The sequence below is a fragment of the Salarias fasciatus genome, chromosome 5 (genome assembly GCF_902148845.1).
Source record: "Salarias fasciatus chromosome 5, fSalaFa1.1, whole genome shotgun sequence".
Classification (NCBI taxonomy): Eukaryota; Metazoa; Chordata; class Actinopteri; order Blenniiformes; family Blenniidae; genus Salarias; species Salarias fasciatus.
The window spans coordinates 3,898,832-3,923,320 of record NC_043749.1 but is presented as its reverse complement, the minus strand read 5'-3'; the positions used below and the strand labels follow the sequence as shown (position 1 = coordinate 3,923,320).

Sequence of the window (24,489 nt, the reverse complement as noted above, 5' to 3'; positions counted from 1 at the left end):
GAATACAAAAAAAGCAGAACAAGTAGAGCGGCGAAGCAGCGAGCGGGTGAGAAAACAGCTCGGTGATAACTGCTCTGCAGAAAGGCTTCACATCAGATAATTCACACTTCATCTCCGCTGATTGCAGCTCTGCTCGTTCATTCTTAAAAGAAGCGACGCGGCCGGCGCCCGACAGTTATCTGTCTAATTAAAATCCTCGAACGCGCCGCAGATAAGCCGGGGCCGCTGAATGTGGAGAACGCTCTCTGTGTTCCACTTGACCACCGTGACAAAGCCAGATTCTCACTCATAAAATGGAAATGAGGCTTTAAGTGATGTAGCTCTTTTCTCTCTGCGCTTTGCCACAAACTCCATTTCCTTAATTGAAACGGCTCAACAGACGAGGCTCCTCCTAATCCTGCAGACTTCACCCGCTGCTGGAGGGAAGAGGCGCTAAACTCGCTCAAAGGCTGATTTTCCTTTTAATTCAAACAAATGCAATTGTACAAATTACTAAGAACCAGCTTAACAGTAATCGTTTACTATATATTACATGCTTTTCAAATACATAAAAAAAAAAAAAAAAAGCTCTAAAAAAAAAAAAAAAACAGGAACAGAACCAGAGTATTTACAAAACCAACATTTACAGAACAGCTTGGATCTCTAGGGAGACATTAGGAGCACCGGTCCATGATTTCCAGCATGGATGAAATAACTGTTCCAATAAAATAAACTTCCTGCGGTGGCAGTCATATCGAGACCAGCTGACTTCGGCCAACGCTCGCTGGGTTCAACAGGTTTGGCTTGATTAGACTGTGAGTACTGACAGTAAGTACTGAACACTTTGTAATCAGAGTAGTAGTCCGAAGCAACGCTGTGATCCAGGAAGTCTTTTAGAACTCATTCCTCATGAGTTCACTCCTTCATTTCAGTAACGTCCATGTTGAATCCTTCATCCTGGGCTCACACACACACACGCGTGTGTGTGTTTCTATTTGTTCGCTGCCGCTCAGCGTCCTCTCGCAGAGTTATGGAGCTGACACTATGAAACACAGAAAACACTGCAGAGGCTGTTCGCTTTGGCTGCAGGACCGCGGAACGCTCGCCGTCCCGGCAGGTGAATGGCCGGGCGGCGAGGTGTCGTGACAAACCGTCACGGAGGCGCCTGTCAGTTTGGCAACCGCGCACAAGAAAGCCAACAATGAAAACACTTCATCTGCTTCCCACGCCGAGTTCCACTGCAGCTCCTTCATGCTTTGGGTTCCCTTTTCACAGGAACAGGTAAGTGCAGTCTAAGGCACAATGACAACGCGTCGAGGTGAGAATGGCAGGCAGCTAAACTATTGTTCCCGGTTTGGAGTCTTCGTGCCAGTAGATCTGCTCCTCCGGCTCCATGTTAGCGTGCATCTGGTGGCCGACGTGTGAGTCCATTTGGCCGACGTCTACGTAGGATCTGGAATAAACACACAGCAGTTGACGGGCGTTAGGACTGGAACTGGCGGAGCGCGGCGACCGACTGACCACGGCTCAGAATGAATGAACCCTGGGCCGCCGTGTCGAGATCAGGAGCCGAACCCGGAGGTCGACACGCCAATGAAAACCCAGGGCCAAACATTCTCCCACCAAAACAGCAGCACACACACACACACAGGCTTCAGATGCAACAAACACTCAGAGGCCACATGTTCCCTTTGCCACACGAGTGCTTTCCCACCACCACAAGACACCCAGGCCAACGTCCAAAAACCCCCAAGAGTGAAACGATTCGAGGCTTTTCCACGAGTCACGCCACCGCCACCATGATGGCCACGAGGGGCAGCGTGGTTTCGCTTTTGCACTCTGGTCTCTCACCCTTTCTTCTGCGCTGCCACTGATTAGAGCGAAAGGACTTAATTTTCCTGGTGAGTAGCATAGGCCACAGCGCCAGCCCTCTCTAAAGGCCCCGCGGGGCACGCCATCCTATCACAGCTTCGCCTCGCAAACTCTGGGGGGCATCTGTGCATGAGAGGAGGGGGCAGAGGTCATGGGTGAATGGAAGCACATGGGCGAGGAGCGTCTGTATGTATGGGCCATGAGAGCAGGAGAAAACAAACAAACGAACGAACAGAGAGAAACACTGCAGGCACAGAGCAGAGGAAGGTGACCAGTGGATGATGCCAGCTGCAAACAGGAAGTCAAGCAGGCATGTTTGTTTTTTCGAGAAGCCATGCAGTCGCCTCATCATACCTGACAATCAAATATATCAAACAACTCAAAAAAAAAGAAAAAAAAAATGCACAAAGGTTCACTTCAAAAAAACATCAACAAGCAGACTGAGCTCACGCTGCAGACACACGATGCGCAGGCTCCGGCCGCAGCCGGGTTACTTACTAGGAGCTACCTTTAGCAAAAGACACCTTACTGAGCCTGAGCCCTCTGGAGGATTGTGGCTGCGCAGGGCTGCAGGCCGCCTGCCTGAGCCGACAGCCGGGGGAGTAGGAGGAGGAGGAGGAGGAGGAGGAGGAGGGCGGGGAGGAGGTGGAGGGGGCGGAACTAGCGGGTAAGAAGGCGCAGCGCCTCTGGACATCGGGACTGTGCCAGGAGCCCTTAAAAAGCTGCGAGGCGCCATATCTAAAAGAGAGCAGGGCCCGGTCACAGTTAAAGGAGCTCTGAGGAAGAAACGACAGCTGGCAGCACAGATCCTGCAATCCTGCCGCTGAACCAGGCGGTCCTGCAAACATCTCTGAGTCTGTGGTTCCAAAATGTAAAGAGGAAGATGAAGAAAAGCTACCAGTAACTCCAAGAGGGTCTTTCTGCCTGTCAGTCTGACTACACCAGATAGCAGCTGATATTTTCAGTATTCTTCCATTCTGGGTAATTAAACACTGGCACTTAGCTGCGCGGATCAGGAGGATCAGGGAGGGGCTTATTGGATGAAGAGAAGAGCTGAGGCCGGGGTTTTTTTCCTCACCTGTTGTGGGCGGGGTGGCTGTAGGGGGCTGTGCTGTAGGAGTAGGACTGCGGCGCGTGCACGGGCACGTCGTACTCCGACATGGCGGTGCTGCTCATGTGGCTGTGCCAGTTCCCGCTCGACATCGAGGACACTGCGGGACGAAAAAGGGACGAGCTGGTGAATAAGGGAAGCAGCGCGTGAAGCCAGAGCATCGTAAAACAACGGGGCTGCTGGGACCTGAGGAGTAGGCGGACATGTTCCTGTAGGGCGTGGGCAGCGTCTGGTAGCCCAGGCTCTGCTGGGAGCCCCGGTCGTAGTCGTAGTTGTAGGCCGACTGTTTCTGCGCCGCGTTGCGATGGTACCAGCCCCTCAGGTGTTCTGCCACCAGCGCCTTGTGGAAGCTCTTCACCGGCTGCTCGCCGGCGCCGCGCGGCGCCGGCCGGTTCCTGGGCGGCCGCAGAGTGGCGTACGGGTTCTGGGACATCCCGTCCATCTCGTCGTGGCCGTAGTGAGCGTGCACGTCGTGAGCGTGGTAGGCCGCCTGCGGGGTGTAGTAGGCGGCGTTGACGCTGTAGTGTCCCTCCGTCTCGTTGTCGTAGCCGTAGACGCCGTTGGAATACGGCTCCGGTTCGGCGTAGGCGGGATATCCGGTGACGTAGTAGGCCGTGGTGGTGGGCCGCGGCCGCGGCTGGTAGGCGTAGCTGCGGGCGTCCGCCTGAGCCAGGTTGGGCATGCTGCCCGTGTTGGCGTACAAGTCCTTCCTGCGGCCGCGCACGCGGCGCCTGTGGGCGTGGTTCCCCGGCGCGCTGTACTCCACGCTGGACTGGCTGGTGTAGGACGAGCCGTCGTCCAGGACCTCGGTGCTGTTGCTGCGCCGGGCGGGGGACACGGCGAACGCGGGCGCGGGCGGCTGCGTCTCTGTGACGAACTGAGACTGGGACTCCAGGCTCCCGCTGCGCTGGCGGAAGTGTTGTGGAGCGTCGTCTGATCTGCGGTTTCAAACATCATTAATTCAGACGGATTTTATCAGAGAGAATAAAGGAAGAGGAGCGCAGACGCCGGCGGTACCTGAGCTGAGTGCTGCTGTAGGCGTTGCGGGTGAGCAGCGGCGTGGGAGGCATGCTGCGGGCGTCACGCGGCTGCCTGGAAGCCGGCTTGAACGGGCTGCCGTAGCTCGATAAGGCATCGCGGTGAGTGTAGTGGGGCGAGTCCTGGACTTGGCCGTAATTTAATCTGGAACACAGATAAGAATGATGTTTTCAGGGCGTTAACCTCTTCCAGGCAAATCCTGTTTGAATGACAAATTTCACCAGCCTGCCATAACTCACTCGTCCTCAGAGCTGAAAGGAGAAATACAGCAGCGCCGGCTCGACGGCAGCGTTTTAATCACGGCTTACACCTGAGTGACTGCTATTACGGAGTCCTCCTTCCTTTCCATGCTACAGCGAGCACCGACTGTTTAAAACGACTCTAAATCTGTGCAGCTCGGAGTGAGTAACACATCACCTCCGCCGCCTTGTAAACACTCCTGCTGGAGCTGCTGTCTAAGCTGATTTTCCAGCCCTGCTTTCCTGTTTCCCTCTTCCTCGCTCCTCTCGGCTTGGGGTTGTTGTCTGCTCCTTCGCAGGCAGCGACATGTTTTTTTTTTTTTTTCCCCCCATCTATTTTTAAAGCTGGCGCATTTGAGCTGATAAGAGGGAGATTGTTGGAGAAGCGGGAGAAAGGCGGGAGGAGGTGAGTGGCAGGAATGCGGCTCTGGCTCCGCTCTACAGGTCTGTACTGGCTCCACGCTTCTGGCCTCCAGAGAAACAAACAGCCGCGGCGCAGCTACACAGCCAGTGTTTCCGTCACACTCGCCAGTCATCGTATCGCACAACCGTCTGATACGGCACAAGCTCCTCCGGTCTAATCCCTCTAGCTGTTCACTCAGGTGTATTTGCATGTTGTGGTATTTTATGCACATTACTGCTGAGTGTGGCGCTCTGACCGCTGCCACACGTGACAATACTGAGATTGAATAAAAGCTCCCGCAGCTGAGAACAGAGGACAGTAGATGTGAGGTTGGTACCTGCAGTCTGCCAGCTGGTCATTGGCGGAGCAGCGCCGGTCTCTGTTGTAGTGAATGTCCAGAGTGTCTGCGTGGTGCAACCTGGGAGAATACTGCACCGACCGGGACCGCTGCCTCTGGGAGCCCTGGTCGTCGTCTGAGCGATGAAAGACAGAGAGCTGGAGTTAAAGTGACGGACAGCCGGAGAAACGGAGCGAGAGCGGACGCCCTGAGTGAACGTACCATCGTCCAGAGTGAGGCTGTCAGACAGAGAGCTGAGGTCTGAAGGGTGGGCATCATCTGGAAGGGAAAGAAACTGTTTTACCTCTGGCAGCTTTCACATGCACTCAGTTTTCACTCCAGTCTATAACGTCTACCTGTTAAGATCAGCGAGGCTCTCTGGGTGGGCTTCCTCCCTTTCTTCACCCTGTAGCTGTTGATCTCTTTCTCGATCTCGTCCAGCTTCCTCATTGCGTCCAGGTAGTTGTTCCTCCTCTTTCGCTTCACCGTCTTGCAGAGGTCGCCCTCGTTGGCGAGCTTCATGGCCGCTTCCACGATCTTCTGCTGCAAAGCGAACCTGCTCTCCAGATTCCTCAGATGTGGATCCTGCAGCGAGACGCACAACAGTTGACGGGGAAATTCCACCAAAACAGACACAGATCCTGTCAGCGGCAGTGCTCCGAACACAGTGAAACACACTTCAAGCATCTCCAGTTCAAGCTAACAGACACGGGAATGATGCAGAGGCGTTCATTTTCAGTGCGCCAGCACGTTCATATCGACATTCTCATTCATATTCATCCTTTCAGCTAAGCTGCAGACAGAAAAACTAACAACCACCACTCATATTTCACTACATCGTTGCACAATGTAAGCCTGAAAACACAAGTTAAACTCCTAATCCTCATTTCAAAATTTGAACTGATTAAAATGGCCCCGGGCTGAAAAAGCACAGCGGTGCAACAAGGGTGACATGCAGACTTACATAAGAGGCGCAGTAATCTATAACAACCGAACCACAACGCGATCGACACTGACCTCGTCGTACGGGAACAGGTCGTCCAGTTTGAAGGCCGTCCCGACGCGCCGCCGGATCTGAGGAGCCTTCTCGCCTGTAGCCAGCGGATACTCTTTGGGCAGTTTTCCCGTCAGCTCCTGCGGACAGAAATCGACAGCAGTCAGGCGAGAACTGGAACACTCAGCAGAACCAACAGAACGAGAAGAGCTCCTCACCGCCTCTCTCATGCAGATCTTTTTGAGCTCTTCAAGTTTCTTTGTCAGTGAATCCTGAAGGTCCTTCTCTTTCTTTTTCAATTCTGCAATCTTCTCCTTCTTCTGCTCGTCGCTGACCTCGGAGTCAGCTGAACCTGGAATAGGCGCACGTCTGATTAGCTCCAAATTACAGCCATAAATCACCGGCCATCAGTCTGGCGTGGGGCAGCAGTGGCCGGCTGATTAACCCCCTCCCTACCGGCGGAGATGAGGCTTCCGTTGCTGGCCATGATCAGCTGATCTTTGTTGTCAATACTGGAAAGTTTGGTGATTCGCGGGGCGCTGATCTCCGTCAGGTCCATGGCGATGTCTCCCGTGCTCCTGGTTGTGGTCATCTTTGACTACAGAGGAAGAGGAAGGCAGGACGGTGAGCAGGAGGGGCGGGAGCAGAGGGAGGGATTTGGGAGTGTTTCATTTTAATGATAGCACACTGCACTGGCGGCGGCGGCATTTGCGCGGCTGGTACTCCGAGCGCGCTGCTCGCTCATCAATCAGCTCTATTCCTGGATGATCACTGACACGCCATCTGCCTTCGACAGAGGCAGCGGCTGTATAACCTCATTTGACTGCAGACACACACACTCATCCATCTCTGCCACGAGATGCAGATCACATACCAATCATCCGGTTTAATAACCCCGATGCTCAGCAAATACGGATCATAAACAGATCCACACCAGGTCCATGTGAAGCCTCGAGGCATTGAGAAAGAGTTTCAACATTAGCAAGAGGATCTTGGGAGTCAATACAGTTTTTTTTCTCTCTTCTTATTTACACTCTGTGGTGTGTCAGCTGACATTTTATTGGCCGCTCTGTGGTTTAGTTTGATTTCACGTTTCCTCTTAAAGCACGGAAATGGAACAAACGCTTCGATACATTGCGAATACAACAGGGTACCACAACATCCCGAAGATACAGGGTAATAAAAATACTCATTTAACAGCTTTGTGCCTTTCTGCTCCAGCTACCCGGCCCTTTGTTATTTACCCAGCCTGTTTGAGGAGTGAATCAGTAGGGTCTGAAAGACAACAGCAGGCACTCTCCTTCCACACCGGGAGCAGAAAACCCAGATATTTACACAAGTCGCGATCATGAGACGTGGATCAGGCAGTGCGTCACATGATGGACAGGCGCTGTGACAAGACGCTGTGACACACTAACCCTCTGAAAAACACCCCCTGTTCAAACTGGAAAAAGAAAACAGCGCGGCGGCCCGTCAGTTTGTTTTACACTGTCTCCGGGCTACTCATTTCACAGCCGGCTGAAAGCAGGTCAACACCGCAGGCCCAGCTGATCGACTGTCCGCTCACTTTTTACAGCCTCCTCTCCCTGCCACTGCAAACAGCTCCCGACTGTATCTGCGAACCCTGACGTCGTGTCCGACGTGACACAGCGACCAAACAAACACAGGAGCATCGGCCTGTCCCGACATGTCAAGTTGAACCGAGTAGTCCAGGGAATTAAGGAAAAAAAAAAAAAAACAAGAAACAAACATTGTGACTCTGGTAGCAGATTTGTGCAAGACGTCCCGTGTTGTGCAACGATGACCGAATGACGCGGTGACGAATCCCTCCGTCCAGTCAGCCGTCTGATATGCTTTCATTTTATCTTTTAGTATCAGCTCAACACCTTGTAGAAGAACTCAAATCAGGGGAAACCAAGAAAAAAGAGCTATTAGGTCACCATCTGTGCACCACACACACACACACACACACACACACACACACACACACACACACTCAATGTGTCATCCACGCAGGTTGACAGGCGCCACCAGAGCCCTCTTAAAGTGTCACACAGTGGAAAAATGTATTATTTGCGCAGCAGTTGAGCTGGCAGTGCGTGAACGAAGCAGAGAGGATGAGGACGGAGACACTCACTTTGCTCTGCTTCCTGTCCAGGTAGAACTGGTGCTGACTGATGGCCATCACCCAGATGGTCTTAATCAGAGAGTGGCTGGCATACCAAGTGTGAATAACCAGGCCGGTCTGTCCAAAAGTGCGCTTGGTCACCGTTCGTCTGCAGGAGATAATGAGATGCACACAATCAGTACTTGTGCTCATCTGAAAACCAAATGTGCCCCAGTTGCTGCACACATCAAAAAAAAAAAAAGAAAAAAAAAAACTGCGGCTGGTAGATAAACAAGGCTTTAATTAAGCTTTGAAAGATGTGCTGAGCTAAGATTAGAAAAGAATGATTGTTGAATCTTCATGTCACAACATAGTAATGAAGATATGAGTTTAAACTTGAAACCGTCTGCGGGATTTAATGGAGGCTTAACGTGTCAGGGTGCCACATTAAAGCCTGTGTGGACCCAGCTCTGACAACAAGGCCTTCAAAGAGCAGGAACACGCTCATTTAACAGATAGGTTAAAGCCATTAACAGGGTGTCCCGAACAGGCCGGCGGCTGCAGATGCCCTTCGCCGTGTCTGAGGAGGAGGAGAAGGACATCTGGAGCAGGAGCGGCGGCTAAAAGAGGAGCACTTCAGAATACAGCCAGATCAGCTCAGATAAAATGAAGTGGTTTCTCTCCTGACCTGTGGGGGTCGTTCACTTCCACCGCAAATTTCTTCTCGCGGAAATACAAATTCTCCAACTGCTTCCACTGAAATAACTGCAGAGAGAGAGGGGGAGGGAGGGAGGGAGGGAGGGGGGGAGACATTAAACACCACTGATTACACAGGCCGACACACACTATCGATCGGAGCGTGGATTTACAGTACATAAACAGAAAAGTCATTTGATGCAGAGGCTGAAACACACACGGTCACATCGGAGGGGGCGTAATCTCTACAAGACAGCGCAGCAGCGGGGCAGGTGTTAAACAGCGAGCTTTGTTTCAGCGGCGCCCCGCAGTGTGAATATCTCAAAGACAACAGCTGAAGCTGCGAGTGGGACTCAGTAGGCCAGTCGGTCAGGTGCGGGTCGCAGTTAACACAGGAGCGATTATAGTGCTGCTGCAACTGCAGGGAGCAAACCCGTGCCAGGCAGCGAGCCAGCTGATTTCATTCTGCTGTGGAGCCAAACGGAGTCGAAATGAAACATCTGCTCCGCTCACAGCGAGGACGGAGCAGATCTGGATGCACTTCCCTGTGAGCGGCACGTTGCTGCTTTCGTTGGGAGGAAGAAAAGAGACTGGGGCTAAAATTAATCTATATAAACACAGTCACACTTGAAACCAGCCTCAACACTCCATCACCCATCCCACCGTCGCAGACCACGAGAGCCAGGAAGAGAAAACCTACAACTCCCAGTTCCAAACGCCCGGGCTGAATTCACATTCAAAGCACTCCAGAGAAGTGCACACTGACACTAAGATAAAAAAAAAAAAAACCCTTGGCCGTTCAGGTTGCTTGTAAACACAATAACTGGGCTTACCGTGGAGGGTTTGAGGAGTTTTCCTGTGCTTATCAGATCCCTGCTGAATTCCTCTGCGATCCTATTGAGTCCTTTGACTTTGAGTTTCCCACAGGGCTAGAGCTTCCTCGAACAATACTCTCTCTTGTCTGTTCTCAGGGAGTCAGATAGGTGTTGCAAGAGTTTCAGCTGAGATAGCCCCGCCCCCCTAAACCCCCTCGGCCCCGCCCCCCCCCTTGCCGGGCTGCCTGGGAGGCTACGCTCTCCGGCGCAGCACGCTTCCTTTTCAGTCGGACCAGATAAGCAGGTTGTACACACACTGCATCTGCTCAGCCAGTTTGGGCTTTTTAATAGCTCGGGTGAAGCTGTCTCACCTCTGCTCTGCTTCCCGTCATTCACAGTCTTTAAGACCCCGAACCGTTTCAAAGTGGAAATGACACACAAACGCAAGAAAACCTCCTATAGATATATTACTACAGTGTAATTATTAATAGAAAAGGCCGGTGAGCGCACATGCAGAGAAAACTGTCTTCAACCGGGTGAAACTATTTCCTACGTTTTGTGAATGATGGTTTCTCCTGCTGGTGCAGCCACTCTGTTGTGCTGATAACACAGGGCCTTGTGAACAATGAGAAACTGCTGCCAAGTTGCAGCTAAAACCCTGATCTCAATACAGAGGGTCTCTCACAACCTTTCACACCGTTTCCTCCTGATCGCTGAGGATCATTTACATGGTAACAACAGAAAAGAGACAGCTCAGCAGACGCTAACTTTCACAGGCTCGTTCACTCAATGAGAGAAACTCCACACCTGTGTGGCAACGCAGACATGAAACTCTGACAGGGCGCTCTTCGCCACTGAGGAAATATGCCAAAGATGTGACACGCCTCGAGGTTTCCGATCACAGAACGGCGAAGAGGGAAACAATGAGACAAGATCCTTCGGTGACTCATCAATACACTCATGAGGATAAAACATGTGTGTCTTAAAATCAGGAAACAGAGCAGAGCAGCGCTGCACGGGACGTCTGTCTTCACTGATCACGTCTTGTTTTTCCCCCAAATGTGTCCTTACAGGCCGCTGGACCTGTGCCAGCAACGCATGTGTTTTCAGAGAGAGCTCACACACACAGACTGAGGAACCCTGAGGCCACATGGCCACACACACACACACGCGCTCACGCACACGCGCGCACACACACACACACACACACACCAAGATATGTCAAAGGTACTGACTCACATGCCCGTAGAGAAAAAGATCTGCCCCACCCTTTAAGGAAAACGTCACACACTGGCAGTATCACAGCTGTACATTTCCAAAAGATGACAGTCAAAAATAAATAAATAAAAAATCATGAATCATGAGACTTAACCAGTTCTTGATCATGATTTTGGGAGTTTAATGGAAAAAAAAAAAATGCAGTTCCCCATAACTAAGATATTTGTTTTGATTCGGCTGTCATCTGCTATATGTGGAGCGGTGAGCGGTCCTGTTGCATGCTGGGAAGAAGTTCAAGAGACCGACAGACTGAAACGTCTCTTCGCTGATTTCGAGAAAGATTTCAATCTTGACTTGCCATCTGCTGCATTTCCACTCCTCATGTTTAACAGTGTCTCATCTTCCTCCCAGAACTTTGGCTTTCTTTCCCGCCGTGTCCCCTGAGACCTGTAGGAAGCATCATCTGTGCTTTTGATCCACGTGCACATAAACACCGCTCCTGTGCATAAAGGGGATGGCGGCGTATTCAGCCGGCTGACACTGTCACATCTCTGAAACTCAGCGGGGAGAGGAGGCTTTCGAGCTGCAGCCTATTCGGTGAGGAGTGATTCAGACTGGCATGCATGCAGAGACGATAATGTGAGGTTAAGCTACCGTAGCTGCTCTCTTTTTTTTAATTTTTTTTTTTTTTTAACAAAACTTAAAAACTGAAAGTCATACAGTTCACAGAACAGAAAAGAAGTTCTGGATCCTCCAGACAGTTTGATAGAATCAGGGAAGAATCAGACCAGTCAGGTTCATTTTACAGCTTGACACCAACACAAAGCTGATTTTCTAAAGGCATCAACAGCAATGATTTATTATTTCAGTGCAGTGAATGAAGATGACTGGTGAATAAAATCTACATGCGAGTGTCAAGCTGTTGATCCGCACTGTAAACCAGCCTCAATGGTGGTCACCAGCTGACCTCCCACTACAGCCAGCGCTGCCTCCAGACCTCAGCCCCCTTCACAGATAACTGTTTTTTATTGTTTTGTATTGTTTGATCAATTGTGCTCCCTCTGAGAGACACACACACACACACACACACACGCACGCACGCACACGCACGCGCACACGCACACAGACACAGATTACCATAATGAATGCAGCCTGCTGAGAGAGGCTGGACAGAGGGATGGGCTGCGGTGAATACAGGGGCTGTGAACTGTGAGACAGGAAGCACTATCAATATTCCCCAGATATAGGGGCGTCCTTTCAAGGCGAGAGGAAAGTGGACCCACACGTCCAATTATCAGCAGGAGCAACAACAAAAAAAGGTCAATTTAAAGGCGGCAGCATTTTTCCCACAACAGGAAGCTCCTGTGAGGTTGTCATGTGACTGTCCCCTCTGCGAGCGGAGGAGCTAAAAAAGTTCCGATGAACCCCCAACACCAAACAACCCACCCACCCGGCTGGCAGGGCGCCAGAGCCGGGTCCCAGAGCCCGCCCCGGCCCTTCCCACAGAGCGCCATAATTACACCTCCGCTAGGAGCGCTGTGCTGGTGCCCGCTAATGCCTCGGTATTCGGTGTAACAGCACACCCTGCTATGTCAACAGGTTCCTGCCATATAACAACAGCAGCGCGGAGTCTAATGAAAGAGGCCGGGGAGGAGAGACGCATGAGAGGGACCTTATTAAATAACACCTCTCAAACAAAGGGGGCAGCCACTTTTACACACACTCAGAAGAGAGGAAGCACAGGGAAGAACATTTTGTACATCATGGACGCACTACAAACCACAGGGATTATCTTTAGATCAGCCGTAACTCTATATATAGAGTATATTTAAGAGAAGGCTTTATTTAGAAGCAAAAAAATGTGGCCATGGCATCAGGAATTCCTAATCTGCTGTTTTTCTATTAAAAAGGGGAAATCCTCACACTTTAGGTGTAGATAACCTCGACTGCTACTAGTATCGGTCCCTGCTGTATTTGCTTTTACACCCACAGCCTTGACTCCATCGAACACAATCCGACTCTCCAAAATATTTTCCCCATCTGTGTTCCTCTCCCTCCTGACTGGCATGGGAACCAGTGTCTTAATTACGCCTATTTACAGTCTGGATGGATCATTAACCAGCTAACAAGAAACGTGGGGATTAGAGCTGAGTTTTCGACTGGCGGCTGAAGTTTTTTCTCTCGTGCTGAATACCTCACACATCCACCAAGTTCAGAGCTGAGAGCTTTCATTTGATGAAATTAAGAGTTAGTCGAATCAAGTCCCTGAAGGCCTTCATCTTGAGACGTTCAATGAAGATAAGAGAAACTACTGTGTGTGTTTCAAGCAGAGCCCCTTGGTAGTAAATACTTGACTCGTCGAATGAAAACAAAGACATCTGAAGTAGATACAGTGGCTTCAATAAGAGGTCAGCTCACCTTTCGAGGTTTCAGCTTGTCTTGCAAATCGTACTGGCCGATGCCTTTGTAGCTGACGCCCAACCACCAAGGCAGTCCTTGCTTGTCCTGCATAAACACACACACACACACACACCAGCACTCATTAGAAGTAGCTTTATTGGTGAGACTTTCAAAAACAGAGGCCCGTTACCGAAGCAATTACCCCATTAGGCTCACAGCAACAGAAACACAAGAAGAGATCAAATGCATGAGAGGCATTAAAATCTCTGCGAGCTCGGCTGAGTCATTTTAACGCCGCTGTTTGATCTCTGCAGACACCTTGATTTCATAGGTCTTGGTAGGAAAGTGTAAGAGGACATGTTTAGAAGCATAAAAGGTTGAATTGTATTTGTTGAACTGGTTATGCTGCAGTGGATTCATCAATCCTGTGAAAATGTTAATATGCTGATGATTTGGTGTTGAAATAAGATTTTTTTCCCACATTTTCTTTGCTTTCAATGAGAAATAACCCAAGCTTACGCTCTCCTATAATAAAATAAGGCTTTTATGCTCAAGCACTTGGTGAATCAGAGTTAGATGAGGTACAGGAAATTAACTGAATATGTTGACATTTGCTTGTTTAAAGGTTAAGCTACTGTATGGCTGGGGGCGCCGCTGCACTCACCTTCACTGGGTAGTAATGGACTCCATATGTCGGCAGGGACTCCACCAAGGCCAGATACCTTCAGCGGAAGAGAAACAGGTTAAAAGCGGCCCAGCCACTTTCACTTCATCACTGTCTCTCAGTGGCTGTTGTGCAACAGACAGAGTGGGATTTAAGCTCCAGCCGTTGAGGGGCCGCAGTCATTCCCAGTGACAAGCTGATCGATCCCGCTCAGGGCCGTGACTGAAGGGAGGGAAGAGTCCCATTGATCAGTTCAAGGGCACAAATCATCGGAGCGTGTATGGCCCAGGGGGTTACGGTCCAGAGAAAAACACAGTGGACGACTGACAGGCTCCCGGGTCTGGCCGGCTGCCTGGTCTGAGAGCGCCGCCTCTAATTAATGACACATTCTGGAGGAGCGGCGGCCACCTCGGTGCAGGCATGAGGTGAAGGAAGAGCAGAGAGGCACGGGGGACACACACGTTTACCTGCAAACACCTGTTGTTTAAACAACTTACTGTACAATGGCTTGTCCTCTCGTCAGTCCCTTCAGCTTCTTGTAGTGTTCAATCACTTTGTCCTCACTGGAAGCAGATAGATAAAACATTTAATGAATAATCCATCAAGTGTAACGTATTCGAGCCACAGAGGGATTGTTGTGAGAGGGCCCTTTCTTTGACACACATTCTGCCCGCTCATGCAGAAAATACAGTCTGGCCCACTGGCCTGCCGATGGCTCTCATCTACCTCTCCGGCAAATGCAGCCCATTTACTTCCCACTGTAATCATCTCCTTTAATAGCACAGACGCTGCAGGCCCGACCCAGCCCGGCGGGCAGAAAGAGAAAGGAACAGACTGCTGTGTGCATGTGTGACTAATTTCAAGCCTTGGACTGATCTATTCGCTGATCTATTTGCCCCCTGCAGCCTCAGGTGACCGGGAGAAAGGGAAACGACGGAGCAGAGACGACGCAGGAGCGTGGAACCGGGAGACAGACGGCGGTCGTTCAGAGCGTCAGCGGCTGTCAGCGCCTCCTAATGAGCAAACGTAATTAACGCGGCGCAGGCACTAATGAGTCACCTCATCAGAGACAAAGCCATCTGCCAAACGCCAAAACGCTCCGTGTGCACTTTACCACACCTAAAACTGCTCCACCGAGGGAAAAATCTCAGTTTCCTACAAGCAGGTGTTCCTGACCGGTGGGGGCCTTTAACAGCTGAATCAAAAGCATACATGATGGAGGAGGAGTGGCCGTGTTGTATCTGTGGGTTTACTCCAGCAAAGCCCGCTCACCCACTGGCCCGGTGTACTTTGTGGTTTTCTCAGAGTGCTGCAGCCCGGATGTCTTACCAGTAGTTGAGAGACGGGTGCTCCCTTAATACGCGGGTAGGCAGAACTGGGAGCTGCTTCAGGTCCGATGTGGCAGTGTCCGTGCTAAAAATAAAAATCAATATGAATATAAAATCATACTGTGGGTCGGAGCAACGAAATAGCAAATGCAATCATTCACAGTAACATCTGCTGTAAGTGGTAAACTGATATTTATCTCCCCCGTAGAGCCAGCAGAAGCACGGCAAGTTAATTAAAAATGGTCCATCAGCCCATCGTTGTCTAATTACAACTTCTCCTGCTCAGAAGAGTCTTGTTCACAAGTCTTCAGTATCCTGCTGCGACCTTGAAGGGAGTCCTCCACGCCAGAAAATGAAGCATAAGAAAAGAAAAGCTTACAGTGTCTAAAAAGAGGTGTGGGGAACTTTTCTCCATGTGTTCATTCTTTCACCGTGTGGTTTGAATTTCTTTCTTAAGCCGTGACAGCAGTAAGTCATGTTTGCAAACCTTTAGAAAAGGTGCAGGGTCAGGATATTGTTTTCATCTTTCTTATCTGCACTATAAAGAAAAGCTCTCCTGGCTCAGACTAAATCCAGGCTTCACTCATGTCTTGCCAGAGCTAATTTACAAAAGCACACGCAGAGCTTCTGAGTCACAAAGATTCTTTAGAGTGGAAAAAAAAAAAATCTTTCAACGAATATCAAAGAAATTTCCTGCAGGATCTCTCCAGTAAATTGCTTCCCTGTATCGGAGGGAAACTGCAGACGACTGCTTCACCTTCACAGGTAAGAAAAAGGTGAACTCTATTTCTTCAGGAAGAGTTTCTTTTTCCCCCCACAAGCTCTCGCAGATGTGAGTGTGTTATCTGGACAAATGGTGGAGTTTGTAACTGTCAAAGGCTGTGATAGCTCACTGTGAGTCACTCCAGCTTCCTGCAGGAGTGAGCGCCGGCTCTACGCTATCTGCTGGACGAAAAAACAAAAAAAAAGCCTCTGGTTTGGCAGGTCGGTCCACTGGACATCCCAACAAAAGCCATTCAGCAGCACTTGGCAGCCTCTGCCTGTGTTGAAAGGGGTTTGTATGGGTCGCTTCTCTTCCAAAACAATCCGTGGCCTCTCAGACAGGACGTCAATGCAGAGGTCAGACCGTATGTAATTTAAAGCCAATATGACATCCTCAGCTCTTGTACCACTTAAGTCTATAACAAAAACCTCAGCGTAATAAAATCACTCCATTGGATGATTTCTCTGTAATAGCCGTTTGACCTCAAGTTCTCTGGCCATCAATTTAACTGTTCTTCTTCAAAGAGTAATGGAATTTAGCCGTCCCTGACGTGGCAAGACAGAACCATAATGATCCAGTTATGTGATCCAGCTTACTTCACAGAAAACAAGGCTGAGCCGCTGCAAGGGCGAAGGCTCCTGAATCACTCTTCCCTGCAGCTACCTCCTCTCGGCTTGACTGAGTTTTGCTGCCACGGCACTTAGAGGCGCGTTTGATGGCATACACTTTATGGGGAGCCGGGCCCCGGTGTTGTCGGGGTGATCTACTCCGCAGCCGCACTGCCGTGTCAGCAATCTGGAATTCATTACGACGTCTGTTATCTCCCCGCAGCGTGGGGGCTGCTCCTACACCCGGGACGGCCCAGCCCGGCCCGGCGTGGCCTACCCAGAGTGGGAGAGATAATACTCATGTGTCAGCTATTCCACTGGGCTGAGACATGGCGACTTGGTGAGGAAGCACAATGAGAGGGCTGGATTGCTGTGAATGAACCACTAACTACAGACTGCACCTTCAAATAGAACGGAGGACAAAAACTTATCCACGGCCGGGTGTTATACTGAGTCACACTGAAGTTAACTGAAAACCACGAGCTAATGGCGAAGATGAATGTCTGAAGCTCACTTCTGAAGGTGAACCCCCCTGATTGCTTCTAAAGCTGTACGCTATAATTACAGACACCCATTGAGTTATTTCTATAATCTCATCCACAAAGCCCCAGATAACAGTCGTAACTTGTTGCACTCGGCTGTGGATTTATACCTGAAGGCGTTGAGAGCAACAGCAATAAAGTGCTCATTTGGCTTGTTGTGTAAGGCACAATGTAACATCGAGACTAGTAAAGGGAATTCTAACAGTACGAGTACAATGAGAGCCCTAATGGTGCATTAATTCAATGCACAGTAGGGGGTCGGCCCACACCCCCACAAAAGCATGGCTACAGTGTGAGTCCTCTCGACGCCAGGTTGTCTGCAATTGGACGGCGGGCTCAGCTCATCCCTCTTAAGGCAGCTGGCTGGAAGAGGAGGAAGAGGAGGAGGAGGGCTCCCTGACTCCTCCACAGCTAATCTTCCTGCTCCAGGACCCTCTGCTGATACAGTGAGGAGGAGACACACTTATATTATATGCTCCATGAGGGGATTTATTGGGCCTGTTAGCTCACAGAAGAAGAAATAACAGAGATCACTGAAAAGGAGGAGAAATATTGCCACGGGACAGCTGTGGCCACAACACTAAAACAACAAAGTTTGATACTGAGGAGGGAGAGGGGCCGCAGAAACTGAGATCTGGCAAAAACACATATTTATGACATTTTCAGATTGAAATCCTAATGAACAGAGGGGAAGTAATATCTGTGCAAACAAAGAGAAAGACAGCTCGTTTTGGACGCCATCCCATCCTAACTGATTCCACCCGGCTTGTTGGCCGCTCGTCTTTTATTGTGCTTTCAGAATCTGGACAAAGTACAGCCCATCCCCACACCCACGTGAGCTGAAAGTTCAGACAGTACAAAGCACGCCACAAAAACTTCAGGGTAACGAGACTTTAAATCAAAACACTGAGGAATAAATCTGCTCTGAAGCTGTAATAAACAGAAATTAATATTTATCAGGTCAGTCGTGCTTGCAAATAACCAAGCAGTTAATGAGCATGAGGAGAAGCAGCCAAGTCGCTTTTTTCCCCTTCCGCCATTCTTTATTTTTTTTTTTTTTGCAAAAGAACAAAGGCAATGCTTTGACGAGGGGTCAAACTGCATTTTCAGCAATGTGTATATCACTATTCAAACAATACACACACACACACTACTCCTTACAGAGCACAAATCTTTGTGTTTGCACAAAGGACAGGGGGCCTTTAGAGGCAGGGCATGCAGACAATACACACAGGTTCTGCTGCTTCAACCTGCTCTGTCACTCCATCAGATAGAGCAGGGCTGTCACACACATTTCAGTTCAGGGCCACAGACAGTCCGATATCCTCTTGAGAGGGCCGGATCAGTAAAATAATGCCTTTAATTTTAAAGTTGAAAGTTTTTCTTTTGTTGTGCCGCAGAGTATACTTGATAAAAATGTCTCTATTTTCAGAAAACTAAGCAATTACTGCCAAAAATGAATCCAAGCTCAACAAAAAGCCAATTTTAATGATACCCTCTGGTGCAAAATACAGTGAAATGTCCAAAAAATAACTTCTCCAACAGCTGTTGCACGTTTATACAAACTCACACAGACAGCATGGCTTTGAGGCGGCAGCATCACTGATATATCAGCTTCGTTCTCAGTATTACATTATGTCAATTTCTCTTAAGAAATTTGTTTAAAAAACTTTTCTATGAAATTTTTACCCTGTGCTTGGGGGATTTGATCGGAGCCTCTCACAGTTTTGGCCCAAGGGTCCTATGTTAGACACCCCCAAGATAGAGCTATATTTTAAAATGGTAACTGAAGCATACATTATCAGCAGAGAGAAAAGCCCATCACTGAAACACAGACATGTTAGCGGGCCATGGGGCTTTGGTACAGATCGAAGTCAATGACCACACCATGTACACAGTGTTCCAGCGTGTGTGTATCAAACACATGGCATGTTTGTCGGGGTCTGTGACACTGGCTGAGAGGTGACGCAGCCACAACATGTCAATAAGGACTGAACATAAAGCCCTCCGCCTGTTGTCAGTGCAAACATATGAGATAAGCAGTGACATACCAGCAAGGTGGGTTAGGAATACTCCTACTGTAAGGAAAACATTTGGAGCATGTGGATGGCAGCGAGCCAGCAAAGGGCTTGGGGTCAATGTCACAAGAGTAAAAATCAAGGGAATTATTAACTGAGGGAAGATAAAGTCAGATCTGAGTGGAACATTAACAGCCATCTGAGCACAGATCACACAGCTTGACAAACTCTACTCTCTGGATGGGAGTACAGTACAGTAAACACTTCACAGACTGTACAGAGCTCACATTCAAGCAGGATTTATGTGTGCAGAACCTTCACACAGTTAAATGTTAGTACATGGAATTCTAGGACAAATATAAGTCACCTGCATATATTGGTAGAACACACCTGGTTCTAATCAGAAAATTACACAATGGTACACATAACAGGGAAAAGTCCACTTATTCTCACAATGACACTGAAGCCAAACTTTATCAACTAAAGATTTAAATCGACAGTGTCTTACCTGGTATAATCCCCTTTGGCCTCCTAAAAGTAAAAATAAAATGACAGGGATTTATAAAAACATAGTGCTACTTTTGGCTTCTTTGCACACAATGGTAATAAAACACATATACGCTTAATTTGACTATTTTCACTCGTGGCTTAACGCAAAGGCTGTCTAATTGCTCAAACTCGTTATTTGAGCCAGTTTTTCGCCGAAATAGGTCAGTTATTACTGACATTAGCTTCGAGCATTGCACCGTCCACAGGCGACTGTTTTCAAACGTGACCCGACGGTCCTCATCAGTGGCACAAAAAATAGCGCTGCGACAAAAACTCTTTTCTTACCTGCAGTGCAAATGCTGCTAACTTGAAAACATTCCCACTCTCCACCTCGATGGTTTCCTGGTGTGAAAAAAGGAGGAAAACGTGGCAGTATTTTCAAATAAACGCAAAGCAAACACGGAGACACACAAAGTGCAGCCTGCCCGAAACACTTGACTTGAGAGGATCCCTCCCCGTCCCGTACCTCGGTCCCACCGTTACCGACTGAACCACTGCCGCAGACACCACGTCGTGGTTAAAGCTGTTCGGAAACACGATTAAAATCCTGCATCCGCCTCTAAGCTATCCTGTTAGCGACTTCAAACTGGGAGAAACAGATTTGTGACAAAATGAGATTTCTTAGAGGTTCCTTTCAAAGTTAAGCCCCCCTCTTTAAAGTGGTACGGTCCGAAAGCAGGTTCAACAGTCTCCGTCTCCCATGGTGACCGCTCCGCTCTCCGCGCGAAACGAACTGCAATGTTTGATCACACGCCGCCTTCAGGTGATCCTCGTAAATTCCAGTGTCCTCTGGCAGAAACACACTTTAACCCTTTACCGGCCGAATGTCCTTATTTAGGAACACTTCGTGTTTCTTCAGAACCAATAAGGTCGAATCAACATGCACCTCGTGCTTTCAATAAGTCGTATTATGGGCAAATGACACATCTTAAGACAGGAAAGTTGTCCTCAAGAGTGCACAGGCAATCTTTTACAGAAATATAGTGATAGATTTAAAGAATTTTATTTAGAAAACATTTGTAAAATAGGTGATTTTAGTCAGTTTGATTATTTTCAACAGATTTCATTGCATACATTGCAAAAAGTGAGTTTATTTACACTTTAAACACCTTCGCCCTAGCTTTTGTGGATGCCAAGATATTGTTTCAATATTACTGTCAACAAAAATCATGCTTTAAAATGTGACATGATCTACATGCACAATATGTTCAAAAATCCTTTCCTTTTTATGTTAATCACTTTAATTAACTATTTAAACATGGTTGCATGAATGTTACCTCCTATAACTTATGTCAATTTTTCACTGAGACACAATCAATTAAAGAATCAATCCGAGACTTATGTATGTTTTATTCAGCTTGAGCTTTGAGTAAATGATAAAATAAGATTTACATTTCAAGTTTTAAGCCTGGGTTAATCATTGGAAATCATCCAACAGCCAGTGAAAGCAGCATTTTGACAAGACTGGCAATCCCAATGTCACCAGATGTGATTACAGTCATGTGAGGGAAATATATGAGTTACAGCAGAACTGATGTGAAACACATCATGAATTTAGTTAAAAAGTAGATTCTATTAGTTTAAAAAGAGTGTCTAAAAATTAAGTACAAAAACAAAACAACAACAACAACAACAACATTTGAAATAAGTGTTTTCCCTCTAATAGACTTTAGACTTGCCCAGGGTGTAGCCTGCAGCCTCTGATGACCTGAAGTTCAGTACCAAAGATGAATGGTGGATGGGTTATATAAGTCTATATGAGGGTGGGCATTTGTGCATCAGATTGATTATTTGTGTCACTTGTTTCTGAAACACTGCTGCATTGTAAATTGTGGATGCATCTGTTTAAAAACTCTTGATTTAAATGAATGCCTTGTTGTCGAGCCCTGCATGATGAAGCCTGATGAGTCATAAACTCACAGTTACTGAAAGCATGCAGATCTGAAAATAATGGATGACATGATCATGGCCCCAGATTCAACAGCAAAAAACAATGGCAGATCAATAGTTTGAGTAAGGTCAGCCTTCAGCTGTGCACGAATCTGTTTTTTCATTTTGCTTGGCACTTACATTGAACACAAGCGATTTGGCGTTGAGGAAGAAAAGCTCCACTGTTGTGTTCTCTTTCAGGAAGGTGATCTTCTCAATGTAAAACCTGTGGAGGGATGAGTTTGGGTCAGCAAGGCCTACTTCATTTGAAAAAAAAAATCAATTTATTTGGCACGTGTTTCAGCATCATGCACACACTGTCATGTTTAATGTACTGTGGTAATGTTGTTTGGCAGAACTTCAACAAGATTTCAAACTGTGCTCCATCACTGCCACCTGCTGGTGACAGCTAGAAGAAGGCTCACTGTAACAACTTGCTGTAAAATAGTAGGTGTCTTTTACTCCAAGCTCAGTTATGAGCAAAATATTGTGCTTTGTAAAATTCGGAACATTAAAGTAGCCTCTTGCACACCGAGCACTCACCTCACCAAGAACCTGAGTTCCAAAGGCCCCGAAGTCTTTGAGAAGTCGTGATCGAGGACTTTACGATCCAGCTGGAGCCAGTTATTCTGGCCACTGGGCAGCATAAAAAGAAACAAAATACACGTTTTCAATTCTGTCACAATGTGCCTCTCCTCTGGACTCAATTTTAATCCTGGAGAAACTTTCAGCTTGTTAAAAATGTTTCATAAGGACAGAAATGCTCTTACGTGTCATCTATGAAGCACAATCCAAAATATTCCTTCTCCTTCAGGTTGAAATGTGAGGCCACCAGATCCAGCAGCTCACGGGACAGCAGCTTGGGCTGCGGACGAGCACAAGAGCTCGGTTTGTGTTGCTCTCATTTAAAGCTGATAAAGTAATAAAATGAAAGTCACAGTGAAGGAATACCTGGACCAGCAGCTCGAGCTTCCTGCTGTCTAGAAGGTGGATCTGACACAGGCGACCCTCGGTCATCTATAGGAGGACAAAAAAACAAAACAATAATGTGAGACATGAGGATTCCTGCAGGACAACAGGGTGGACGGATACAGCTGTTCGAGCCTTGGGACAAAATGCCTCTCTCTTTTTTGAACGGTGACACACCTCAGTGTCATGTTCGTCTTTGTGCTGAAAGAATGGGTAAGAAGAGCTGCTGCAATCCAAAAGATCAAAGTCGCTGGCAGATCAGTCCAGCAGGAGATACTTGGGCCGCAAATCTGAGCACAGTGAATCATAAGCAGTGCCGTCTTTTCCACACACTCATCCTTCCTCTCAGAGAATCCCTGAAATGTCATCAAGACTCATTTTCCCCTCCAGCGAAGCGCCAAAAGTTAAAGACAATGAAGTCCAGGTCCAGAGTTAAACTGATTTTCTACTCCATTGTTAATGATGAATGCTTTAAAGGATTCATTCTGCTGAAGAGAAAGTGCCTCTCAAAAAAAAAACCAAAAAAAAAAAAAACCCACATAATAATCAAGTCACTTGCAATGACAGATTTAAATAAGTTTATATACACAATACTTGTACCTGGAATTGAATTGAGTCCAGAAAATTAATGCCTATGCAACAAATAAAAACTTCAATCACACGCCACAAATGAAATGTAAAGTAAAATTTTCAGGGATAAAAGTTCAACTTTCAGCAGGTTTTCTCTGTTACAACACATCTGAAGCTGCTGCAGGGACGGAGGACCAATGATCTCTTTGAATCAGGAAAACATTTATTGGAGGTAAGACGAGGACAAATCAGCGCTTTGACCTTTTTTTTTTTGAAAAGTAATCCATGACGCCTCTTTAATGATTTATTCTTCGTTGTAATTTTTTTCTCTAAAGCAACTCGACTAACACGTTAATCCCATAAACATTTAACAGTCATGAGATCAACCACATTAAAGTTTTATGTGCTGTGCAAATGAATTTCATTTTTCAGCCAAAAGATGCTGTAATAGCTTCTCTTTTTTCCAGTTACTGTGACTGCAGGACTTTAATCTCGCTCGGACTCAGTAACTCTGGAGCCACGTGTTTCCTCTGACTCCACAGACGAACACTTGGCATGTTCTGGCCTCAGTAGTGGAAAGCGAAGGTCATGTGGACGTCCAGTCATCGTGACCACAGGGCGGGAAGACGCCCGGAGCATTGGTGTTAAACTGCAGGAAATATTGTTGCCACAACCACAACAGAGCATTCCTTTCACTTTTACACAAAAAAGCTACTTTTTTCTATTTTCATGGATTAAAAGTTCACTCACAGGCCCAGCCAAGTCTCGTCTTCATCAAACTGGATGCTTTTATTCAATATTATAAAGCCACATTAGGCTGGGAGAGGTACATTTACAATAAAGCCATGACAACCTTTTATACTTTAACTTTGCAGCAATATATCAGAAAAATCTTAACACAGTTTTCAATCTATGCAACACTAGGTCAGTTTTTCTCGAAACTGATGTCTCATTGGAAGGTGTGCAACCATCCATCCATCCATCCATCCTCTATATTGCTTTATCACATTCACACCTCGGAGTAATTTAGGCTCAACGTTTAACCTCTCATGCATATTTTTGGGCAAACAAAAAGAAGAACATGCAAACCCCACACAGAAAGGCTGGGCCAGTGTTTGGTACCACACCCTTCTCACTGTGAGTTGAGAGAATCACCACTGCACCACCATGTGTGCAATCTGGTGAGTCCAACCATCCATCAAATGGGAAGAAATCATACATTTTTTGAGAGATTTCTATAAAGTAATGAAGAAAACACAACACTGAGACCCAAACTGAGGTATTGGTGATGCTGCCATGAAGAATCTGGCCTTAAAACCATGCTGTCAGGTTGAGTTTCT

The 24,489-nt window shown here is 47.8% G+C and overlaps 1 protein-coding gene across 5 annotated transcripts in view; it reads right to left on the bottom strand.

The window, feature by feature from the left end:
• Positions 1-442: 442 nt before the first annotated feature.
• Positions 443-24,489, bottom strand: part of frmd4ba (FERM domain containing 4Ba) — a 46,322-nt gene continuing 22,275 nt past the window's right edge. For 2 of the 5 annotated variants that reach the window (XM_030091501.1, XM_030091496.1), the window contains exons 2-24: positions 22,562-22,627; positions 22,381-22,475; positions 22,154-22,246; positions 21,752-21,836; positions 19,967-20,023; positions 19,641-19,663; positions 15,203-15,286; positions 14,371-14,436; positions 13,874-13,931; positions 13,228-13,314; positions 8,769-8,845; positions 8,111-8,249; positions 6,430-6,571; positions 6,192-6,325; positions 5,997-6,113; positions 5,336-5,564; positions 5,202-5,258; positions 4,980-5,115; positions 3,980-4,144; positions 3,149-3,900; positions 2,930-3,062; positions 2,350-2,589; positions 1,297-1,432 (exon numbers count right to left, since the gene is read on the bottom strand). In XM_030091501.1, the coding sequence (XP_029947361.1) occupies position 1,432; positions 2,350-2,589; positions 2,930-3,062; positions 3,149-3,900; positions 3,980-4,144; positions 4,980-5,115; positions 5,202-5,258; positions 5,336-5,564; positions 5,997-6,113; positions 6,192-6,325; positions 6,430-6,571; positions 8,111-8,249; positions 8,769-8,845; positions 13,228-13,314; positions 13,874-13,931; positions 14,371-14,436; positions 15,203-15,286; positions 19,641-19,663; positions 19,967-20,023; positions 21,752-21,836; positions 22,154-22,246; positions 22,381-22,475; positions 22,562-22,627 (3,036 nt within the window). In that variant the 3' untranslated portion in view covers positions 1,297-1,431. Of the gene's footprint in view, positions 1,975-2,349; positions 2,590-2,929; positions 3,063-3,148; positions 3,901-3,979; positions 4,145-4,979; positions 5,116-5,201; positions 5,259-5,335; positions 5,565-5,996; positions 6,114-6,191; positions 6,326-6,429; positions 6,572-8,110; positions 8,250-8,768; positions 8,846-13,227; positions 13,315-13,873; positions 13,932-14,370; positions 14,437-15,202; positions 15,287-19,640; positions 19,664-19,966; positions 20,024-21,751; positions 21,837-22,153; positions 22,247-22,380; positions 22,476-22,561; positions 22,628-24,489 lie in introns of all 5 variants that reach the window. The other 3 variants (XM_030091500.1, XM_030091499.1, XM_030091498.1) reach the window with 3 other exon arrangements.